Source organism: Epinephelus moara, chromosome 16 (genome assembly GCF_006386435.1).
Source record: "Epinephelus moara isolate mb chromosome 16, YSFRI_EMoa_1.0, whole genome shotgun sequence".
Taxonomy (NCBI): domain Eukaryota; kingdom Metazoa; phylum Chordata; class Actinopteri; order Perciformes; family Serranidae; genus Epinephelus; species Epinephelus moara.
In genome coordinates this window covers 16,128,954-16,150,758 of record NC_065521.1, presented here as the reverse complement: position 1 = coordinate 16,150,758, position 21,805 = coordinate 16,128,954, and the positions used below count along the sequence as shown (strand labels likewise).

General features: G+C 41.1%; 1 protein-coding gene across 2 annotated transcripts in view; it reads right to left on the bottom strand.

The window, feature by feature from the left end:
- Positions 1-5,356: 5,356 nt before the first annotated feature.
- clcnk (chloride channel K) overlaps positions 5,357-21,805 on the bottom strand; it is a 19,309-nt gene continuing 2,860 nt past the window's right edge. The window contains exons 5-21 of one of the 2 annotated variants that reach the window (XM_050065389.1): positions 21,551-21,690; positions 21,351-21,428; positions 19,516-19,591; positions 18,825-18,950; positions 16,721-16,805; positions 16,278-16,379; positions 15,697-15,781; positions 13,652-13,810; positions 12,180-12,249; positions 11,894-12,004; positions 11,138-11,354; positions 9,142-9,275; positions 8,647-8,717; positions 8,158-8,238; positions 6,303-6,389; positions 6,005-6,060; positions 5,357-5,606 (exon numbers count right to left, since the gene is read on the bottom strand). In XM_050065389.1, the coding sequence (XP_049921346.1) occupies positions 6,022-6,060; positions 6,303-6,389; positions 8,158-8,238; positions 8,647-8,717; positions 9,142-9,275; positions 11,138-11,354; positions 11,894-12,004; positions 12,180-12,249; positions 13,652-13,810; positions 15,697-15,781; positions 16,278-16,379; positions 16,721-16,805; positions 18,825-18,950; positions 19,516-19,591; positions 21,351-21,428; positions 21,551-21,690 (1,661 nt within the window). In that variant the 3' untranslated portion in view covers positions 5,357-5,606; positions 6,005-6,021. Of the gene's footprint in view, positions 5,607-5,808; positions 6,061-6,302; positions 6,390-8,157; positions 8,239-8,646; positions 8,718-9,141; positions 9,276-11,137; positions 11,355-11,893; positions 12,005-12,179; positions 12,250-13,651; positions 13,811-15,696; positions 15,782-16,277; positions 16,380-16,720; positions 16,806-18,824; positions 18,951-19,515; positions 19,592-21,350; positions 21,429-21,550; positions 21,691-21,805 lie in introns of those variants that run through there. The other variant, XM_050065388.1, reaches the window with a different exon arrangement.

Sequence of the window (21,805 nt, the reverse complement as noted above, 5' to 3'; positions counted from 1 at the left end):
GGGGTGGCACACCACAACCAAAAGCCATTCAGGATTTCCTTCTGCTGTTGAAGTATAGGCTCAAAATGATCCCACACTTCCTGCCTGACATGTTATTAACTAGCCTGTGTAATCACTGCAGGTACCAGCCATGTAAATTAGGGGCCGTACACATGCTGTGTCCTTAACTGCCTGGAAAATGCGAGGTCGAGCACAGGGCACTATTCTTGTGCCTTTTTGTGTGCCAGCTTTCAAGAGAGTGGCGGCAGGTTGCATCTGAGGTTGCTGGGCAACCTTAAAAAGCACTGTATCACAGCACCTGGAGCTAATCTTCCTCCAGATGCTGTTTAGATGTGTGTCGACTGTGGGCCAGATGTAAAGTTTTGAGTAGCCCTGCACTAACAAGATAAACTTTTTTGTGTTTATTATAGACTGAATATTTATGGAAGAAGGGAAGGATATCTGTCAGCTGTGATTGGTTTGTAAAGTGATTCCTGTCTGACTGCTGAGCGTGGCGTCTTGCTGTGTCTGTCCTTTCAAATTGAGTTCCCACACGGTCCAGTCATATTGGTTTTGATTTATTTTGACGAGGTGCAGCTCCTAATAGAGTTTCACCTTTACTTGTTTTTTTGTGCGACTCAGGACGTATTCACACTGGTGCTATTTGGTCCGCCTCAAAGGAACCCTGGTCCGCTTCCACGGATAGTTCGGTTCATTTGGAGTGGTGTGAACGCCCATTCGAACTCTGGTGCGGACCAACGAGCGAACCCTGGTCCGCTTGAAAACTGGGGGTCTCGGTTCCCTTGCAAGTGAACCCTGGTGCGGTTCGCTTACAGTGGGAAATGTAAATGGCTCCATTGTTTTTGTGGTGACCAAGGCAGCTGAAGGGGATGGATTTCCGTTTTTGGTCCTGGCCAATCAATGAGTCAGGTTTTCCTCTTCCTCATGCTTTTTTTTCTACTTTTTCTTTCTCTGGTCAGTGATCTTTCGGGCAATACCGCCCCCAAACGAGCAGCTATTGTAACTGGTTGACATTGTCCAGGCGGTTTGGTGCAGTGTGAAAGTCAACTGAACCAAATAAAGGTGTGAAATTTTTCGGCATTCCCCGCCCAATCAACCCGAGTCCCCAGACTATCCTGGTGTGAATGCACCCTAAGCGACCAATTATATCAGTTTTTTATTTTACAGTTAGTATTACAAATTATCTGATGTGCATATAGTAATACTGGTGCAGTTAACACTTTGAGTTCCACAACAATCCTGTTTAATGTGTTATATTTTTATACATTTAAGCGATTCATTGTTCTGTAAATAGTTGTCCGATTCTTTCTAAAGACAAATATACAGCTTTAGGCAAGGCAAGGCAAGGCAAGTTTTTTTTTTATACAGCACAATTCAGCAACAAAGCAATTCAAAGTGCTTTACATAAAACATCAAAAGCATCACGATAAGGTGCAAAAGAAAAACATTTTAAAAGGACATTTAAAAGCAATTCATTAAAGAACCAAAGAATAGGAAATAAATTGTTAAAATACACAGTCATTAAATACACGATTAAAAGTTACACTGCGATATTAAAAATTACAGTGCAGTGTAAAAAAAGAATAAATATTTGATTTAATAAAAGGCAGCGGCAAACAGAAAAGTCTTCAACCTTGATTCTAAAGTGAGAACTGGTGCAGACCTGCAGTTTTCTGGGAGTTTGTTCCACATATGTGGAGCATAAAAATTAAACGCTGCTTCTATTTGGGCCCTAAACCATTTAGTGCTTTGTAAACCAGCAGTGTAGAAGTCTGAAGTAGATTCCCTGACAGACAGGAAGCCATTGTAGAGATCTCAGAGCAGGAGTGACGTGATCTACTTTCTTGCTCTTAGTTAATTTAAAAGAGTACATTAATTGTAAGGAATGAAACATTTACTGGGAACAAGCCTTCTGAAGTTTAGGGGAGACTCGTTTTTACCCATAGAACCATAGACGTCGGAACTAGGGGTGCGGGGGGTGCGGCCGCACCCCCTCCCATCCGCACTCCAGCCTCCCTACCCACTGCATTACGCTTTAAAAAAATAAAGAATCTGAATTTAAACTCAATTTGTCTGACTTACATTTATCTCTTTCATATCATTAATGCATAGATCTATGCTTTTGATGTGATATGCAGCCTTCCTGACTACATACAGTAGTCTTGGCATCCAGGATGTTGTGTCCATCCTGCAAACCTTGCAGCCCCAAACCCGCTCCATGCTGTCGGAGGTGGAGAAGCTCATTAAGCTCTGTCTGGCCCTGCCCATATCTGTCGCAGCATCCGAGTGGTCTTTCTCAGCCTTGCGCAGGCTGAAAACCTGCCTGCGCAACACCATGACGCAGGAGAGACAAACACATTTGGCCATTATGAACGCTCACAGTGACCTTATGGATGAAAGTGATATCTCGACCCTGCTTAAAGTCTTCATCAGTAGGTCAACTGAGAGAAGGTCCACTTTTGGAAAAGTATGAAAGCCCTGAGTCAGGAGCGCAGACTTTTCTTTTTTTCATTCAAGGTTACAAATAATGCTGTTATGTTCCTTAAATGGCTTGATTTAGTTATCAAAGTTTCATTTTCTTAACAATAAAGATGCCGTGTTCATCCATTCTAGTTCTCTTATAACTGCATGTTATTATAAAATAACTTCAAATCAAATCCTTAATCACTGATAAGTGTGCATGCTTCCCGCGCCCCCCCCTCAGAAAATAGTTCCGACGTCCATGCATAGAACCCATTTTCATTCAGATAACTTGAAGTGAGAGACCCCTTTGAAAGTCGCCATGCCAGCTGTTCCCTCGCCAAAATTTAGCTTCAATTTGGAGCGTTATTTGGCCCTCTCCCTGATGAGATATGCCAACATGGTGGGTACAAATGGATGCCTTAAGCTGTAGTTTCTCGACCTTCATGCTAGATTAAAAAATGTGCATGCCACAGCCTCTTAAAGACAGGGATATCAACCTTTAATTATTTTAGAGAAGAGTGGCCAGTAGGAGGGGTCAGGGTTCCCCTGCCCCCCCTTGGGGATGCCAATGCCAAAGCAAGAACAACAACTATGGTAGCTTTGCTGTGCGAAGGAAATGTAACAGTATCGAACTGGACGGTTTCACTCTGACAAGATGCAAGTCACTGTAGCTTTGCTTATAAAGACAGAATGGTTCTTTTAATAAAATCAATATAGTGTCTGAACACTTTGAAAGAGTGTCTGGAACATGTAACCAGCAAACACAGACTGGAGCTGCTCTTCAGAAGTGGGATTTAAAGCTACTAGATTAGAATCTTGTTGCATAAAGAACTGTAAGAAATAAATTTCCTTCTTAGTTCACTTTAAATGTCCTTAGAAAATGAGTTGCACAAGCATATGTCATCTCCTTAGATAATAACCCCCTTAGTCTTTAAGTGTGATTTATGGCTTTCAATAATTCACTGAAGATTAATTACAGTTTATTAAAACTTTTATTTTTACAAGTCTGGTGTAATGATGTTACTGTGGTCTAAGATCTCAGTAAATACATTGTTGAGTAAAATGTTATCATAACCAATCGAAATACTGGCCAATGCTAGGAGAACAAGATCCTTTAAAATCTGCCTTCAAGCAACAAACATAATTGTATTCACAGTTTTCCTGAATTTTAATTATCCTACCAGAAATGCAGTCACAGTAATTTGGACTGCAATCAAGATTTGATTAAGCTGAGCATTAACCTCGTTACCAAGGCAACTCATGCCACATCCCTGATGTTAATGTGAGAAATCAGTCAACACGTTACCTTAAAGCTACTATGAGAAAATATGTAATGCACATTATTCTGAAGACTGAAGCAGTTTTAACTAAGGACTCCAAACATTTAAGGGGAAACTGACCCTTTGCTAGGTTCTGCCCCTCAAATGCAGACTGGCTAATCACAGTGCAACATCAGCCAGCTCTGACAAGGGTCTGACAACTCCACAGCTGTGCTCCATCACTCATTTCCTTCATTTTCAGGCTGCTTTCGTGGATTTAGAGCTAAATGTTGTGCCTGGGGCACGATTGTTAAGGATACTTGTTACCTGGAAAGGTTGAAAGGAGATATACGTTTCTCCCCTGTTCCAAAATTAAACCCAGGAAAGTGTAGCTAGCTAGCTATTGAAGGTATAGACAACTAAATATATGTTGCTTTTGCTTTTAAATTATAATAACACTGAATAAAGTCCTTCTCTGCTCTATGGTAACCAGTGACGGTAAACAGGGAAATTTTGGCAATATTCAACCAGCTGTGTGTTATCGCAGTGTGTGCAGATGAACATTGTTTGGCTTTCCCTGGAGCTCCCTGCCTGCCTGCCTGCCAGAAGAGGTCCTGTGGTGGAGGTCCACACACTGGTGGCACAGGGGGAAGCCAAACACTGTTCATCTGCACACATTGTAGCGCCACACAGCTGATTGAATATCAGCAAAGTTTCCCTTTATTTTCATGTCCTTCTTTCTGGATCAGCAGTGATGTGGTGGTTCACTTTTACACTGTGATGTGAAGCCTATAGTTCGGCTTTGGTTTCTAACCATCTTTGTCTTGGTGAAATGTTGACCTGACTTTCACAGTTTGGGCCTCGGTTACTGTCTCGTCCACCGGCTCGGTTCGTCTCCCAGTCGAAACCGACCGGTGCCACTGGTCCGAGCAGGCTGCACATGGTAAGGTCGGCCCATCTGTCAAGCTGAGTTCCTCTCTCCATGACATGGTAACATAACATTGTTATTTGTGTCTTTGTGGACATTTAACATTACTAAGAACAGTTAGGTTTATGTCACATACACAGACATGCAGACAGTGGATTGCATTAAGTTGTGGGTCACTACTACAACAAATGAGACTTGCAGTGAGCTATATCAGCTAGGTAACATTAGCTAGGTAGAACTACTCACTCGTTGCTACTGATTAGTTCAGCTTAGTTGCTTTTGGTTGGTTCAGGACAATCATGGTGCTTCTCTGTGTGCTGTTTGGCTGACAGCATAAGAAACCGATATCAAATATATACTAATGGATTTAGCAAAACTGGGCAGGGTATTGATAATTAATATCTTTGAGGTATCGACTGAAATAACCCAGTGCCAAGTAGTATTGAAACTTCTTTATTCAAACGATACTCGCATTTGATCTTGTTTGAACCCAGATCTAGAAAAAAATTACTATTGTGCTCGCAGGCATTTAATGTGATGTGTGATTGGACCACTACAGCAGCAGCTACAACCCATACAGTCTGTGGTGAGGTGTAGTCAAGCACGATGTATTTGATGAAGCAGACAGTTCATCGTGCTGAGATGCCAAAATATTCAAAAGTATGGCTACACGCCTGTGGTGTCTGGTGGCTCTTTACACAACTCAATGCCTCCATTCACATGAGGGTATCAAATGTAGAAAAACAAAGTAATCAAATGAATTATTCTATTGGTTTCTGTATCACTTTAACAGTACTGAGACTGGTATTGTATTTTTTTAAATGACACCCAGCCTCAATCATGACAAGATGTTGATGCAGCTTTGTCAAACCAGGCAATATTGTTGTGGTGGATATGTGATGGTTTACTTCTCCCAAGAACATGTCAGTGGTCTGCAACGTGATTTTCATAGTGTACTGAAATGAAAAGAAACCAAGGGCTGCATCATGGAAAGTAAAAAGTCAATCCCAAACTCTAAAAAAACCCACATCAGCAGGGTTACATTGTGTTAATTGGTGTGCAAACTGTTTTACAGGCTTTGCTTTAAATCCCCCATATTATGGACACTTTTAATATTGCTGTGTCACAAAGTGTGGATCAATGGACACGATAAGGTGCTATCCCCCCAGTGGGTGACATCCTGCTAATTACGATAGAAGGCAACAGCCTCTAGCTTGTTTGTGATTGTGTGCAAATATTGTGACACTTGGGTAATGAAGAAGTGATATCATTATCAGAGCCAGGCTTGTGTTACGATTAATCAGACAGGGATGGATTAGTGTTTGCTTAAAAAAAGGTCAAGGGATGAGCTTACATCCCGAGTGCTGCTGCTTAGATTTCTGTGGCCAAGTCTTCTAATATTCTCTTCATCTGGAGGAGAAAATAGAGAAAGAAATGGCAAGGGAGGAAAGAGACAGGTATGAATCTGTAAGTAGCCATTGTGCTTCCCACACTCTGCATAATGTTAACAAATTCGCACAGGGACACAGACTTGTCTGCAAAGTGCATACAGATGAGATAAGCACACACAGAGGAAGACAATCAAGTTGTATGCATAATTATTTTTTTGAGTCTTGGTGAGTGGGAATACACACATTATATGCACTGATTACCTCTGGCCATGTGATGAGTCCGACCAGCCTCCCCCTGTCTGCGACAAACAAGGTCTGAGCTCCAACCAGACTCAGGATACTGTGGGCCTGTGAGGAAACAATGTTTGAAGTACCCGATTCTTAAACAATTGCTCACCATTTGGGAAAATATACTTGTTTACTTTCTTTCTGAGAGTTACATAAAAAGATTAATACCAATCAGTGGTGTAAAATTTGGTAGAGACACAAGGATTATGTCCCCACCAATATCCAGCGACTACTGAACTGTCACTAGCAATAATTTTGATCAAAAATTAAAACGTAACCACTGTTGTTCGTCAGTGTCTAGTCAATGTATTCTGTACACAAGAGGTGAAACAGATCTTGTTCTCCTCTACGAGTCCTGCCTCCCTAACCCAACGTCGCTAAAAGGATTGGCATTGCTGTTTCTTGGTAATATATGAGATCCTGTAGGTACATGTGGTTGTAAGAGGTGCCACAGCTCTACTAGTTGCTCATGTTGGCTAGGTGAGGAAGATACCATCCCTATACGAACAGTTCTGTGCACGAAAATACAAGACAAATCATGCCTCATACTGATTCAATAAGGGACAGAACATTTTATTTTTCAATACAGGACAATTTTCTCCCCTGGTCCACATTATTAAGTCACAAATTGGTGTTGCAGCTGGTGTGATCCAATCCAAAGATGGTCTCTAGTTTTTATATTTTGAATAAAGTGCTGCTGAAATGGCAATTTTTTGTAGGCTGTTGCGGAAATTAACACTGACCTGGTTCCCTCATCAGAAAGCCAATGTGATGTGATCAGATTTTGGATTACTGCAGAAAATAAACTCCATGGCAAACAAAAGTTTATGATACTTTCACATTTTGTTTAGCAATATCATCTTCACAAATGAACACCTTTTTATGACTTTCGGAGGGTAAATTCAATAGCTAATATTAGGCTACAAATTACTTAACAACTTAACGTTGCCACAACAAGGCTATAAAGCCATGTTGAGGGTGATGATGTTCTGTAGTCTAATTTAGCCTCGTTTTAGCAACTGCATTTTTTATGACATCTAAAAGCTTCAAAAATCATGAGGGTGGTATTTACTGATGTTTTTTATGTTGTGGAACAAAATGTGAAAGTCTCTTAAGCTTCTGTCAACCACAGACCTTATTTTAGAAATACAACCAAAAACCCATTAAAAAAAAGGAGGGAACTTGAAGTGCTAAAATGCTAACTTATTTTTAGGTTCAGTAGTCCTTCCTGCACCACTCTACTGTCAACTGACACCTGAAATAATGTCTTTGACGCTTAATATTTCCTACAGAATGACCCCCAGACCCACAGCTTTATATGTGACCCCCCCAGATGTTGAAATGAAACCTATGCCCTTACCAGTTTTTACTCATTTTTGGCTGGTTTTGGTCTCATCCAAGTCCTGAGGGATATATCTGGATCCTTAGCTGCTAAATGCTCCACTGTGCAGTGGGAATAAACCTCAACTAAACAATGTAGTCAATATGGTTAGCCTAGCTTAGCATATAAATGGAAACACAGGAAAACATCTAGGCCACACTCTGCGAATGAAAAGATACACAAACAAAATTCACACTTATTAACACGAAAGCAAAAAAAATGCTGTTTTAGTAGGAGTTACATAGCTAACTGTTTTGTGACGAAGAAAAATGTATCCAGTTTTATAAGACACAAGGTGTTAATTTGAACTTTAAAGAGAGCCAAGCTAGCTCCCCCAGGCTACATCCAGTCTTTATGCTAAGCTAGGCTAATCGAGTATTTCCCAAAGTGTTGAACTATTCCTTTAAATTCAGTCATACCAATGACATGTTTTCACAGCCTTCCTACCTCCTGAACAGTGTTGTGAGGTGATAACAAGACAGAGGTCGGGTAAATGCTGCAGACATCATCCAGATGTTTCTCCAGAGTCTGCACAAAACAGCATGAAAATAGTCACATTTGTATGCACTTTTTGTAAGATGCATGCTTGTCATTCAGTAGCAGTCAGGATTTTGAGAGCTTATGATTCACAGTTGTGTCTCTTGTCTGAAAGAATTTACTGTCTCCAGTGTTGGACAATCTATTTTGATAAGCAGCTCTATTTTTCCATCACTACATAAGACCTTTAGCTGTCATGAAATGAGCTTTCGAGCCAGGCAGCAGTCCTGTCCATACATCCTGCTCCCATCCTCTTTTTTTGCAACTGTTTTACATTCAGTCAATGCTGGATTCGGATTGTGAAGACATGACCTGCCTTTTAAACAGCGTCAGACAGTTCACTGCTCTACCTTCCTCTGAACCCTGCAGCTACCTGTCTGACTCCATGCAGCCTTTTACCTCAGTCTTACAGTGACGCAGGAACATCAGCAGCTCTGATCGGAGAACAAAGCCCAGGATAATCTGCGACTCTTCAACAGAAGAAAAGAGAGGAAATCAATTTTCTTTGCCACATTCGGTGCTACAGTTTAGAGTGTGTGCAGCTCTCTAGAGGGCTGTGAGTCCCCGGTTGAAAACATATGAATTCATCCATGTGATTGCAGCTCAACTGGCCGATTGACTATCTTCACACACTTGGCAGCCCCTCATCGAGGAATTTTCACACTGCTGAACGGCTTTAGCTTTTAAAACGGTTACAATTTTCATCATTTCTCTCATCGTTTTCCTCTGCTCTTTTCAGGGACTCTATGTGGTGTCATAACTATATGTCTGATCTGATGTTTTCTAAAGGATCCTGCTGGCTTTGTGCCAATGTTCCATATCCTCTAGACAAAATAAAACTCCCTAAATAAAAAGACTGGGGTAAAATACTAGCAAACATCTTTGTCTACACACCATGTGAGTCCAGCACAGGGATTTGTGCGTCAGTGCTGGTGTTGACAGCATGCTGAACCTCCACTGGCCCAGCTGCTTTCTGAAGTCGCACTGATTTCACTCCCAAAACCTGTCCGACTGGTGTGGAGGGAAGCCTGCAAAAGAGATGAATCGTGTCACACCTGCAATGAAAGCAGCTCATTGTTAAAGCAAATAATAAATGAGGTTAATGCCTTTTCAAAACTATTCTCAGGTTGTAAGGATTCACAGGGTTTGAATGTGGGGATAAAAGAGGATCTGACATGTTGGTGCCCAGGTACAAATTATAGTGCCACTTCTCTCAGCACATTTACAGGGTAGCATTCAAACTTTTGAAAAGAGGCTCTGGCGAAACATTTTCAAGTAGTTTCAAGTAGTGTCTGGCAGACAAGAAGATGATCCGTGAGCAGTCTGAGTTTGTCAGAAAAATACTTGAAGCTGTCTCAGCGTGAATGTTGTCAACTAGGAGCAGTGGGTGATGACGGCTTGATTTTTATCTAGACACATTATTAGGGGCTAAAATCCAGTCTGCGTGAGAGACAGATGAGGAGGGAAAAACCTCAGTGGGGCTGCTAACTGCTATCACTAAGGCGGTCTGGAGACGTAGCTGCTGATCTAATTTGCATTCATTTTACATCTCCCAGACGACTCCTGCGTCAGTTTGTGGAAAGCATCGTTCATTTTAAATACGTTTGCTACATAAGCCATGTAACCTTCTGTCGCAATAGGAATGAACCAACTCTTTATTTGTATCTTCAATCAGTGCTTTCAAGGAGTTTTATATTCACAGCAGAATGCCTGGTGAGGAAAAATGACCTCCCTTTTATGTCTCATCAGTGACACAGCAGATTATTATCCGGGGTGGTTATGTTGAAAGATAGCAGGGAGTGTTTTTGTTGTGGCCTTCAGCACAAAGACCACACCAATAAATACAACTGTTGGATAGAGGAAGTGTGTGGTAAATATTCTAACTTGCTCATTTACATTTTAATGGAAAAAAACAGCCACCGCAAGTGAATCTTTTGGCAGGTGTACCGTCTGAAAAAAGTGAATCTCTCCCAGAGTGCTTAATGCATTAGAGATGCTTTACTTTGGCAGGTAAAAGAAACTGTTCTAAATGGAGAACTGTCCAAATAAAAGTCCTATTTTTTGCCCTTGTGAGTAAGGTTCTCCTCCGTCAGAGCACAAATTAAGAATAATAGATATGTGGGTGGTTGATGGGACTCTTGATCAATACCGGTGACTCAGCCATTACTTGGATGGCTGCTGAGATTTCTAGCAGTTGAAAATCCATCCCTCCATCTGCAGTGTTGTGCTGTGACTGAGCATCAGATATCCCAAGACATTTCAGGCTTGAAGGTTAAACAGTCTTTAGCTCGCTTATTGTATTGTGAAAATGTCAGTTTGAATGTCAATTATGGGTATGTGTGACCCAGTCAAGGGAATAAGAGGAGTGTAGAGTAAACAATGTCCAATTAAGCCTGGGAATTGTTGGAGAAAGGACATATTACCTAAATGTGAATGGTTAATCCTCTATGCACCTGCTCTCAGAGTGGCTCATCTGTAATTAGACTCAACTGTGCTTTCAATTAAATGCTGCAGTTAGCGTTTTAACATGCATAGTCAGCATGGTAAAATGGTTTGTGCTGGTGTGTAACATTTAGCATGTTAATGAAATGCATACAGTTGGCAGTAATCTCAAGGTACAGCTGACGGTAATAGGAATTTAGTCATCGCTTTTGAGTTGTGTTGTAAACTGAATTCTTGGACAAGTGGAAGTTATGGTAGATTATTGGCATTAAATTAAAGTCAGGGGATCATCTGAGTCTTTATCTGACAAATTTAGTGGCATCCACTCAACATGTGCTGAAATATTTCACTCTGAATTATTTATTTATTCATTTTAACCGCTGACCACAGAGATGATCATCCCCAAACTTAATTTCCTTAATCAGACAGACACTTTGTTGTTACTTACCGGGGGCATGCCTTCATCAGAGAGGGCAGGTGTGGGAGCTTCTTGCTGATTGTGAGTGCATCATAGAAAGATGGGCGGTGCCCAGAGCGAGCCACGGCATTGGCCAGCAGAGTGGCGAGTAGGATGGGTAGAGCGTGGCTGAACTGGCCTGTTAACTCTAATGCCAGGAGAGCTGGGGACAGGGTGTGTGTCACAGCCCCGGAGAAGGCTGCTGCACCTACAAAGCAGAAACAATGTTAAGGTACTACTTAATGATGTTGCAAACTGCAGTTAGTATTCTAACTAATATTTTGATCAGTATCTCTTTATCAGTATTTTATCAGACTTTATCAAACATGTCATACAAATATAGTATAAGCCAGGCACCTTTGACATGAACATAGTTATCATAGAGTTGATTGAACATTACTCTGGTTGTCAGTGAGAAACTCTGAACCCAAGTTAAATCTAATGCAACACTGTAGCAGATGTGGCCCAAGTTTACATCCAAATTTTATCTAACATATTGTTTTATATCCTAATATGAAACACTAATCACTCATTTTCTAGTGTGAGTTTACATCAAAATGATCAGATGTTATCATATTAACTGTTGACAGATTTGATGTTAAAATCAGAGGGGTGTACAAAAACTTGCACTGGATGGTACAACATTCAGAATAGGATAAGTTAGATGATAGAGGGATATTAACACTGCAGATATACAGGTTATGTCATCACTATATCAACATCAAAGAGCCATTGCAGGTTTTCTACCAGCAAGTGCGTAACCCCCAGGATTTATAGAAGCCCATTGCTGGCCTGAAGTCAGTCCAGTGGAAGACACATAAGCTACTCCTTCTCCGAGCAAACGGCCCAAAGCTGCCCCTGGAGAACAGAAATTAAAATTAACACATAAAAAGAGTTTCTCCATCTTTGTAGTTCAATTTACAGCAGAGCTTAAACATTCTGGTGAGAGGCTGCAATGAGACAAATTCCTCAAACTTGTGCCGTTTAGGTAATTTGCAAATCAAACTCGTCCAAGTGCTTTGCTTTCCCTTACCATAGACAAACACTGGCATGAAGTATCCAGCTGGCAGAGGCAGAGTGCAGGCAAGGACCAACATCCACATCTGAGAACCGACAACAGAGACAGACTGTCAAATCTCTCCTCACCATCTGAACAAATCTGCTAGCACAGCAGATGAGTCACTGTCAATCTGTGTGCAGGGAAATGTTTGCAGTGCTCTCCAATCAAATTAACTGAATCAGGCCCATTTACATTTCACATCTGCGTGTGGTTATGGGTAAACTGTCTTAGTAAGTGGATTCCACTGAGGTTTAAGAAACTGTTCTCAATGCAGAACTGTCCACATACAATGCTACATTTTTCTGCAACAGTAAGCAAGGCTCCCTTCTTGCCTTGGTCTAGACCTTTGAATCGGCCCACTCCACCTAGGTGACATGAAACAGCGATTTCTCAGTTAAAAATCAATTCATTCAATGGGTGCAGCAAGCAGTGGTGCCCTAAGAAATTTTTCACAGGGGTGGCCAGGTGGATACAGATATCTCGAGGTGACAACTCAAGATACATTAATGTTGGCCCACACTTATTTTGCCAGGGAGGGTGGGGGGGTGCCAAGGGGAGCCCTATTCCAATCAGCACCACAGGTGGGACTCATGCCATTGTCCAGTTGTTGTCAAGCTGTTTACAAGGTGCGTCAGAACCAATGAGGAGTAAAAACATTGTAGAAAACCCTGGCAAAACAAGTATGTTGGCATTGCACTGCACTGCACTTGTATAACGCCTTTCTAGTGTTCACACACACATCTACACACACATTCACTCACACATTCACATACTGGTGGCCGAGGCTACCATACAAGGTGCCACCTGCTACTCAGTAACCATTCACACGCACTCACACACCGATGGAAGATGGAGTATCTTGCCCAGGATACTTTGACATGCGGACTGGAGGAGCCAGGGACTGACTTGACTTCCGATTAGTGGATGACACACTTCTTCTGAGCCACAGCTGCCCCCTACTGCTACTCATTAGGGTGGACTTAAAATGGATATGTCTCCAGTGAGCCTCCCCGACGGAAATCAGTTAGATTGGAGGCACTGTCAGACTGAAGATGAAAATCAAGTGTAACGAGTTGTCAATTCTGTCTGATATCAGGCAAGCTTCCTTCCGCTTGGAGTACAAATAAGAATAAAACATATATGGCTGAAGGGGTTTTTGATTAATACCAGTGACTGTGCCATTGCCTGGCCAGCTGCTGAGATTTCTAGCTGCCATCTGCAGTATTGTTATAAGTGAGTATCAGATATCAGAAGACATTTGAGCCCGAAAGCTAAAGAGTCTTTAGCTCACTCACTCTACTGTGAAAATGTCAATTACTCTATGTCAGTTATGGGTCACTGTGAGCCAAAGGGAAGTGGATGACTGAGCTTGGTGCCTGTTGCTTATCAGTGCAGGTAGACAGAGATGAAAGACTCCTTACAATGGCTTTATCCATAGCCTGTACCTTCATGAGCAGAAAGACAGCCAAAGGAAGGAAGACTGGACTCCCTGATGAGCTCCACTCCAACTGAGGCTCGGGCTCCAGCTGAACAGAGGCATTGTGGGATTGAGAGCTCCACTGCCTGCTATCCAGCAAGGAGGTTAGGAGCTGCTTCATGGTGTGCTGTGAAAGAGATTACTGCCATTCAGATCAATGTGTGAACACTGGAGAAATCAGACTGAAACAAAGGGTGAACATTAAAGGACAACGCTGGCATTATTTTATTACGAATCTCATGAAAAGACAAGACAATTTATTCGTCTATCTCTCAATGCTTTCTGACAACCCTACCCTGTCTGTGGCACTCAGCCTTTATCCCATTTGTTCCTGTTGAAGATGTAAGTCTCAAAAATGGGTAACATAAATACAGTTTTGTTTTTAAAGAGTTCCCCAGCAGCTCTGTGAGACTGCACTCTGATAGCATGGCTAAAAACCTAAAAAAAAAAAATTTCCTCAGAAAGCCAGTCACTGTGGATTTATAGCCTTGCTCCTAACCTCTGAATCAAAACCTGCATCCCCAGTTTTTTAGCAGCTGAAGCAGTTTGGTGCTCCTTAACAGATCAGTTGGGAAAAAAACAACAGTTTTGTTCACAGGGTTAAGAAAGGGAATATAATCTCCCTGTGCCAAAACAAACAAAAAAATGGTGACAGATGTTTTGTTTTCTCGAAAAATGGAGACAATCTAGGCTGACATAGCTATACATGTTGTCGTAGTGAGTGTTTATGGCCACAGGAGGGTGTATGAAATTTTGACTTGACTTGAAATGTATCTTGGTATGTTGCATTTGTACAAGAAAGTCAGAATTTCCAACCTCCCTGTCCAAAATTGTAACTGGAACGCCCCCTGAAGTTGGATTTCTGACTCGGAAAGTAAGAGGAACCTCATCGTCCTGACCTCAAAATCCAAGATGGCTGCTCCATGCATCAACATTAGTGAAAACTGCAGTGAAATATTGTTTATTAGCACTTCTGTGTTATTTGTGTCTCATTAAAACAGTCATACACACAGTATTGTCCAGCTTCTAACTGTGGACATGTTGGTGATGGTGTAGGCACAAAATACGGTGTCAACTGGTCTTGCTAATAATGGCTTGCCTGTCTTTAACCAGTAACATTTTGGTTTTGTAGTAGAATGCGATCAACTCGAGTGTGACATCATTTCTAGCTCCGACCTCCAGTTTCAAATGGAACGCAGCATCTGTCTGTGTTCATGGTAATGAAGAAACACATCACCGTGTGCACCGTTTGGTTTAGCAGTGTGTTTTTAACAGTTTTTAAACAACAATTGAGGCCGATGGCACAGAGTAAAGTTTTGGTCTTTCAATGGGATTTGATATCAATAAGAAAAATATAGGATATCTCCAGCCTTATCCTTTAAAGCCACAATCCATAGTCTGTATTAATTTCTAAATGTGCTTTTGATTAAAGGTTTATTTCCATCAGTAATGTTTGTAAAGGAGTAAAACCTTGAGTTGAGTAACACAAAATTCTTATATATACAATATGGCTCCATGTCATTGACACAAAAATTATAACCTGTCGCGTCAGATGGTTACACATGTCTGAGAAACTGTCATTGGAAATTGTTTGGAACAAGGCAGCCACTTTCCAAAAATACTTGGAAAGTTATTGGGTGAACAATCCATCATGAGCCAGTTGAGAGAAGAGCAAAAACATCTTTTCCATCAAGAAAGGCCTTCAGTGCTGCTCTTTGCTCTTCTTTCAGTGAAGAAATACTCTCCAGTTCTGATATAACCGATGCTTTTGCAGCATCTAAGTTAACTTAGGAGCTGCCATTGTTGTTTTGAACTAACAGTCACCTCTCCCTGTCATCACCCACGCCTAAACCATGCCTGTTGCTGTCATTAGCTCCTCAAAGGAAGCTGATTGGACACAGTCGCTTTACTTGAGGCCTGACAAAATGGATTTTCGTGTGATCACAAGGATCCGTCTGCCATGCAGGGTAACAAATATTATGGACTATGCTTTTACATTTTGTTCATTCCTACCTTAGAAGCCATGTATTGTCCAGCAGAGTGGGGAAACGTCAGCGACGCCAGGAGGAAGGCCACCATTCCTGAGTATAGACCCTTCCTGCAGAGAGATATTCATATACACAGGCACCATTGTTGTGTTATGCTTTCATTTAGGCCATTACCAGTGAAATTCTAATAGGTTTCAGTGGGTTGATTGCTCTCTGTGAACCCATCAGAATAAACATTATCACTAGATCTGCTATTTTTCAGATCTATGCTTTCAAGGGTTTACAGTGTTTTACGCTGCTTAGATCTGGAGTATAGATAAAATCCCTGGGGATTTGTAAACCATTTAAATATGGCTTAAAAGACCCTGCACAGTTTCATCATAAAGTTGTTTATAGTTAAGGATTTGGGGGTAACAGAGTCTGATTTGTTCTTGTGTAATGTGAGTTATCCTCAAATAAGCTCATTATATTTCTGTGACACTGGCCCATCAATCTGCTAGAATTAATACTCCTCCCAAAATCTCAAAATCTCATGAATCTGTCTTACGCAGCAGGTGACTCATCACTGCATCACAATCTGGCCTTCACATTGTAAAGAGCTCTCACTGTGTCGTCAGCAATTTGATGAAGGTTGGGTTTGTTTTGGTGAATCGCAGGATCCACCGATGGCAGAAGAGGTAGCAGCAGCTCAGGGCGCCACACAGCAGCCTGTTTCCAGACAGAAGGCCAACTCAGTCCACAGTGGGAGACAAGAAGCTTATTTTAACACAGGCAGCAAGAGACTATTTCAAGTCATTAGACATGAGAAAGTAAAGACAAGGAGGAGGAGGAGGAGGAGGAGGAGGAGGAGGAGGAGGAGGAGGAGGAAGAAGAGGAGGACAGGAAATGAGGAGGAAAAAAACTGAATGCTGATTAGAACAGGAGGAAAACTCAGCAGAACTGGAACTGGTAAGACTGTTCAGTGTGACTGATATGATTACGGATACCAAATGTCACTTTTTATTCGTGAGACACTGACAAATAGAGGACCTGTAACCATGCAAACTCACCCCAGGAAGGCAAACAGCAGAATCTCCATCGGGTAGAAAGGTAAAGCAGTGGGGAAATTAGTTTTGAACAGCGCCTGAGGAGTCTCTGTGGACATTACAACAAATTGAAGTCATCCCTCCACTTTCTCCCAAAGCCTCTCAAAATCTAATCTTCCCTCTTTTTATTGCATTGAGATTTTATTGAAATTCACTGTCTGACAGTCTGAATGTCTCTGCTAATTTTGTCAAAGCTGATGTTCCCAGTTATTGTCATGACAAGTAATTAGATAGCTGTCAGCATCACTGACAAGCGTTACATGACCAAAGTGTTACATTTACTTTGGAAAAAAAAGGATTGTGTCAGTTGTTATGTAAGAAAAATGCTTGAACCAAGCTCACTGTAGACATAATAATATTATTACCTCTTTTACAAATTGTTAGGGTTGTTGGTTGATTTCAGCACATACACTATATGGCCAAAAGTATGTGGACACCTGAACATTACAGTCATATGTGACTGTTGAGCATTTCCCTCCAAAATCATGGGCATTAATAAGATATAGCTACCACTCGTCCAGGCTTTCCAACAGATTCTGTTATCGGTCGATTGCCTACCATACTGAACTCAAAAAACACTGGCTTTGTGCATGTCATGTTGAAAAAGGAATGAGACACCCACAAACTGCTGCCACAAACTTGGAAGCACAAAATTTCTGAAGTATGATTGTATGTGTAGTATTAAAGGAATACTTCACCCACACCATGTACCATTTGTACATTAATTATATTCTGCGTTACCTTGAATTCATGAAGAAAACTTTATTTTTCTTCCATGCCTCCACAGAAAATGGTGAACATTGAATTTTTGACTGGGGTCCATGTTTAACAACACCAAAACTATATCAAAACATCTGCTTACGCAACACATTCTCGCTCTGACCTCGTCACATATTGATGTTTGGTCATGGAATTTCCACGTCCAGATATGATGTGCAAGGTACCCTGGGTGTGATGGTTGCTGACGTTCTGGGATGCCGTGTCAAGTTCTCCCTGTTACATGCATTGTCTTCTTTCAAAAACTCTTACAATTTCATTGGAAATTTACCATTTACATTCAGTCTTTTTTCAAAATTTGCAAATTGATGTCTTTCTTCCCTCAACAACTTACGCATATTTAGGAAAAAAGAAAGAAAAAGAAAGGGTTTGGCTTTATAATTTGTAGAGTGTAGAGTATAGAATTTTTAAGTGTTTGTTGGACCCATCCAGGACTCCTCCCGCTTGCCGTACTTTTGCTGCCTTAACTTTCGTTCTTGTCCCAACGTGTGTCCCCCTGATGCCACTGGGCGCCATTCAACTATAACATCAACCGGCCGCTTATCATGCCAGCGTTACAGGACAGCTTTTTCTCGTGGGTGGCTGACACTGGAGGTCACTGCCCTGGATTTCAACGACTTTGGAGTGAGACCAGGTTGATTCACAAACTCTCACACAACTCATGCAGTATAACCCCGATTACACATGCATCTTTGCTAATAAACCTTAGTATTGGAGTCTAGCTTTGAAGAGACTATCGATAAGTTTCACATTCACTTCAGTGAGTAAGGTTTTAGCAAAAAATACACGTGTTTGGGAAGTACTGAGCGTATGACTGGATAAATGAGCTATGGATTATACTGCATGAGTTGTTTGAGAGTTTGTAAATGGATGTTTTGATATAGATTTCTTGTTGTGGAACATGGTCTCTAATAACTCAATATGTTTTGTGGAGGCATGCAAGAAAAAAGTTTTCTTCACAAATTCAAAGTAACACAATATGAATAACTGGCATACAAATAGTCATTTTTGCAGGTGAAGTATTCCTTTAAGATTCCCCTTTATTGGAACAAAGAGTCCATGATCACACCATTAAAAAGCCTCAGATGAAAAGTAAAGAAAAGTATATGGACAGCAGTGATATGCTTCTGGCCATATAGTTCTAGATAGCTTGAATTCACACTTCCAAAAACTTGAGTCTTAGCTGATGTTATTGGGTTTATGGTGCATTTTCCTCAGGTCAAGTTTTCAGTGACTCTTTCATGAACCTTCTCCTTGTTGACCATGAGGGGGCAATCAGGTCCTTCATTACCTGAATCTCCGCTCCACACTGAGAACAGGCGGAAGGTCAATGCTCCACAGGCGGCTGAGAAGAAACACGGGCAGTAATGCCTCAGGGCGAAGTGAGAACACATAACTTCCACTGTGAACAACACACCTACAGGAGCAGAGGAAGGTTAAGAAGTCACTTTAGACGACTCTTTAAAAAAGGCAGTAAGTATTCTCAGCTAAATGAGACAGACAACAGTGAAAAATGATCCTTTTGCCTGAATGTGTGGCAATAATCATATGAAAAGGAAATGTAAAAATATGCATTTATTCCAAGTGTTAATCGACAGTCGAATATTTTATGTTAATAATGATAACGACATTTTTAATTTGGCTTACGCTGTCAGTTTATCTTACAAATGGAGTTTGGAGCTGAGATGCTGACAACAAGATTACCAAAATGAAATAAACAGCGAGCTGAGAGGACCATAATATTCGGCCTGAAGGTGATCAAAGAAGGAAGAAGTGAAAGAAAATGATTTGTGAATGAACTTATAAACATGTCAGAGGAGGAGAGGTGTGAGGGAGGATAAAAGGGGAGACCAATTACGCGAAGCTAACAGGAAGGAAATCAAGTGTGGAAACGCATTAACCAGACAAGTGTGAGAAGAGCAGATAAAGCACGAGCAGAAACATAGAAATTCCTAATGCAGAACCTTAACTGGCTCTCTCACCGCTGATGGGTGCGCCAAAGCAGCTGGCTACACCGACTGCAGCAGCTACAACCAGCATCTCTCCAGCAGCTTTTTCCTAAAAGAGAAGTATGCAGTAATGTGCTGTCTCTTTTCAGACGTATGCATTATATGAAAAGTAACAATAACATGCATTACGATTGTTCCACACCTAGGGATTTTTCCTGTTTCTATTCTAACTAAATGTCTTTGTCTTTATAAACAGGTAAAAATATATTTGCATAAATTTTTGTTGTTCCTTGAAGCTGCACTAATTCTTTTTTTTGGCAACTGTCAACTTATAAAGCTATTTTGGTATATGTATCACAAACAGTTGCCTATTTACAAATTTGGAAAAAACACTGAGCAACATTAGCATTTTGACGAAATAAATCTTAAAAGCAAGTAGTACAATCTGCACATTGTTCGTACGCTCCCAACTGTGTGATTGAACAACATTAGCACTGGTAATTCGGAGTCGTGTTATACCGCAACATGTCACATGTTAGTCCAATAGTCTCTCTTTTAGCTCTGTTTTGGTCTCCACCAACTGCCAAAGGAAATATTAGGCTCTTTATGCTCTAAGTGTGGCCTGTGTATTGTTGCCAGATGGGAAATGAAGAAATATCGTACTGTCGCTTTAAAATTATTGTATTTTGACCCAAACTATCGTATGTACTAAAACAATACGTGCTAGGACATTGCATTTAAAAACAAAGCTATTCTATGTGCATGGAACTGCAATAACCTCATAGGCAAGGCGATAAAGCTGCTGTGCCCGGCGGGGTTGCTTGTTTTCTTACCGGTGCCTGTGTCTGTGCTACTGGACTCTTCTCTTAGTACTGTTTTCTTCCGAGTCTGAACTCATGTTCACTTATTTTTTCCAGTGGCTACCTAAAGTTTGTTGCAGTGCCAGTGTAGCTGCGCAAACAAACAGGAGCTGAGCGCTACTGATGTGATTGGTAGTGAGGAGGGGGGATACGCCAGCCAGGTATGAGCTGATCGGGTATGAGCAGGCATTAGTTTCTGGTGATGTGTGGTTGTTCACGTAAATCAAAACGACGCACTGTGGGTGCACGGAAATGCCAAAACTATTGTATATTTTACCTTTTTAAAAAGTATTTATCATATATCGTATGGTACCTAAAACTATTGTATAAATACGATAATTATCATATATCTGGCAACACTGGGCCTGCGGGACAATGGTGGCCCACAGAAACAATTTTTTGGTCCATGAACTTTTTATACTTTAACTTTATAGCTTACATTTAAAACACCAGGCTACTGTGTCAAACTGTGCTGCCCCTAAGCATCTGTCAGGTTGGGAATTACAACTTATAATAAGCTACCACTTGCACGGCAACTAGTGACACCTTAAAGTGCATCAGGAATAAGACCTACTTGTAGGCCTTCATTCTGTCATCAATGCCAAATACCAATTTTGGTGGACAACTTGGAAGTTTAATGTGGAAGTGAGATGGAAAAGACATTTTGTTTTATGTTGTTTTTGTGCACCATTCCTGTGCAGCCCTCGATCATACGCTGGCTTCTTACATTGGCACTCTGTCATCAAAGCTTTGGGAACCCCTGTGCTAAATGCTCCAATATGTACACAAGCTAATTGCTAACTTTGTCTGTGTTGTGCTCGGCGAGTTGTGTACGGTGGATTTATCTGGACTCTGACTGCTGAAAATAGCTGTTTGCTCCTGCTGTAAACAAAGTTGAAGAGAGGGGAGTTTACAGGCCAGAAAAACCCATTAAAATTAGTTAAAAGAGGCTGATTACAATTAGACACAATTAGAAATGTGGGAAAAGTGGTATTACTGTGGCTTTACCTTCTTATTGGCTTGTGTAAGAGTGCAGAGTTTGCTCAGGTAGGCTCCGACCATGGTGGAGAGATGCACAAATGGACCCTGATGGTAAGAGACAAATACATAGTACTGTTTTTACAATGTAACAAAATTGCATAATGTGCCATTTTAAAGAATAGCTGCATATTTTGAATGACGAACAGGTATACTGAGACGTCTCTCACCACTTTGCCCAAGAAAACAGTGCTGCCAGCTGCCAGTGTGCAGATAAGGCCCAGGAACTTGGTAAACATATTAGTGAGAGACAAGTAATGAGGCATTTCAATACCGGCCAGCATAGTCCTCACCTCTGGTATCCCCGAGCCTGAGCAGAAATGAAGTAACGGGACAGTATTTTAAAAAGACTCAAGATGCAATCAAGAAGTTTTGAAAAAGCTGTTCTAAGAGAATGCACAGGAGTGATTTCAGAATAATTAAAT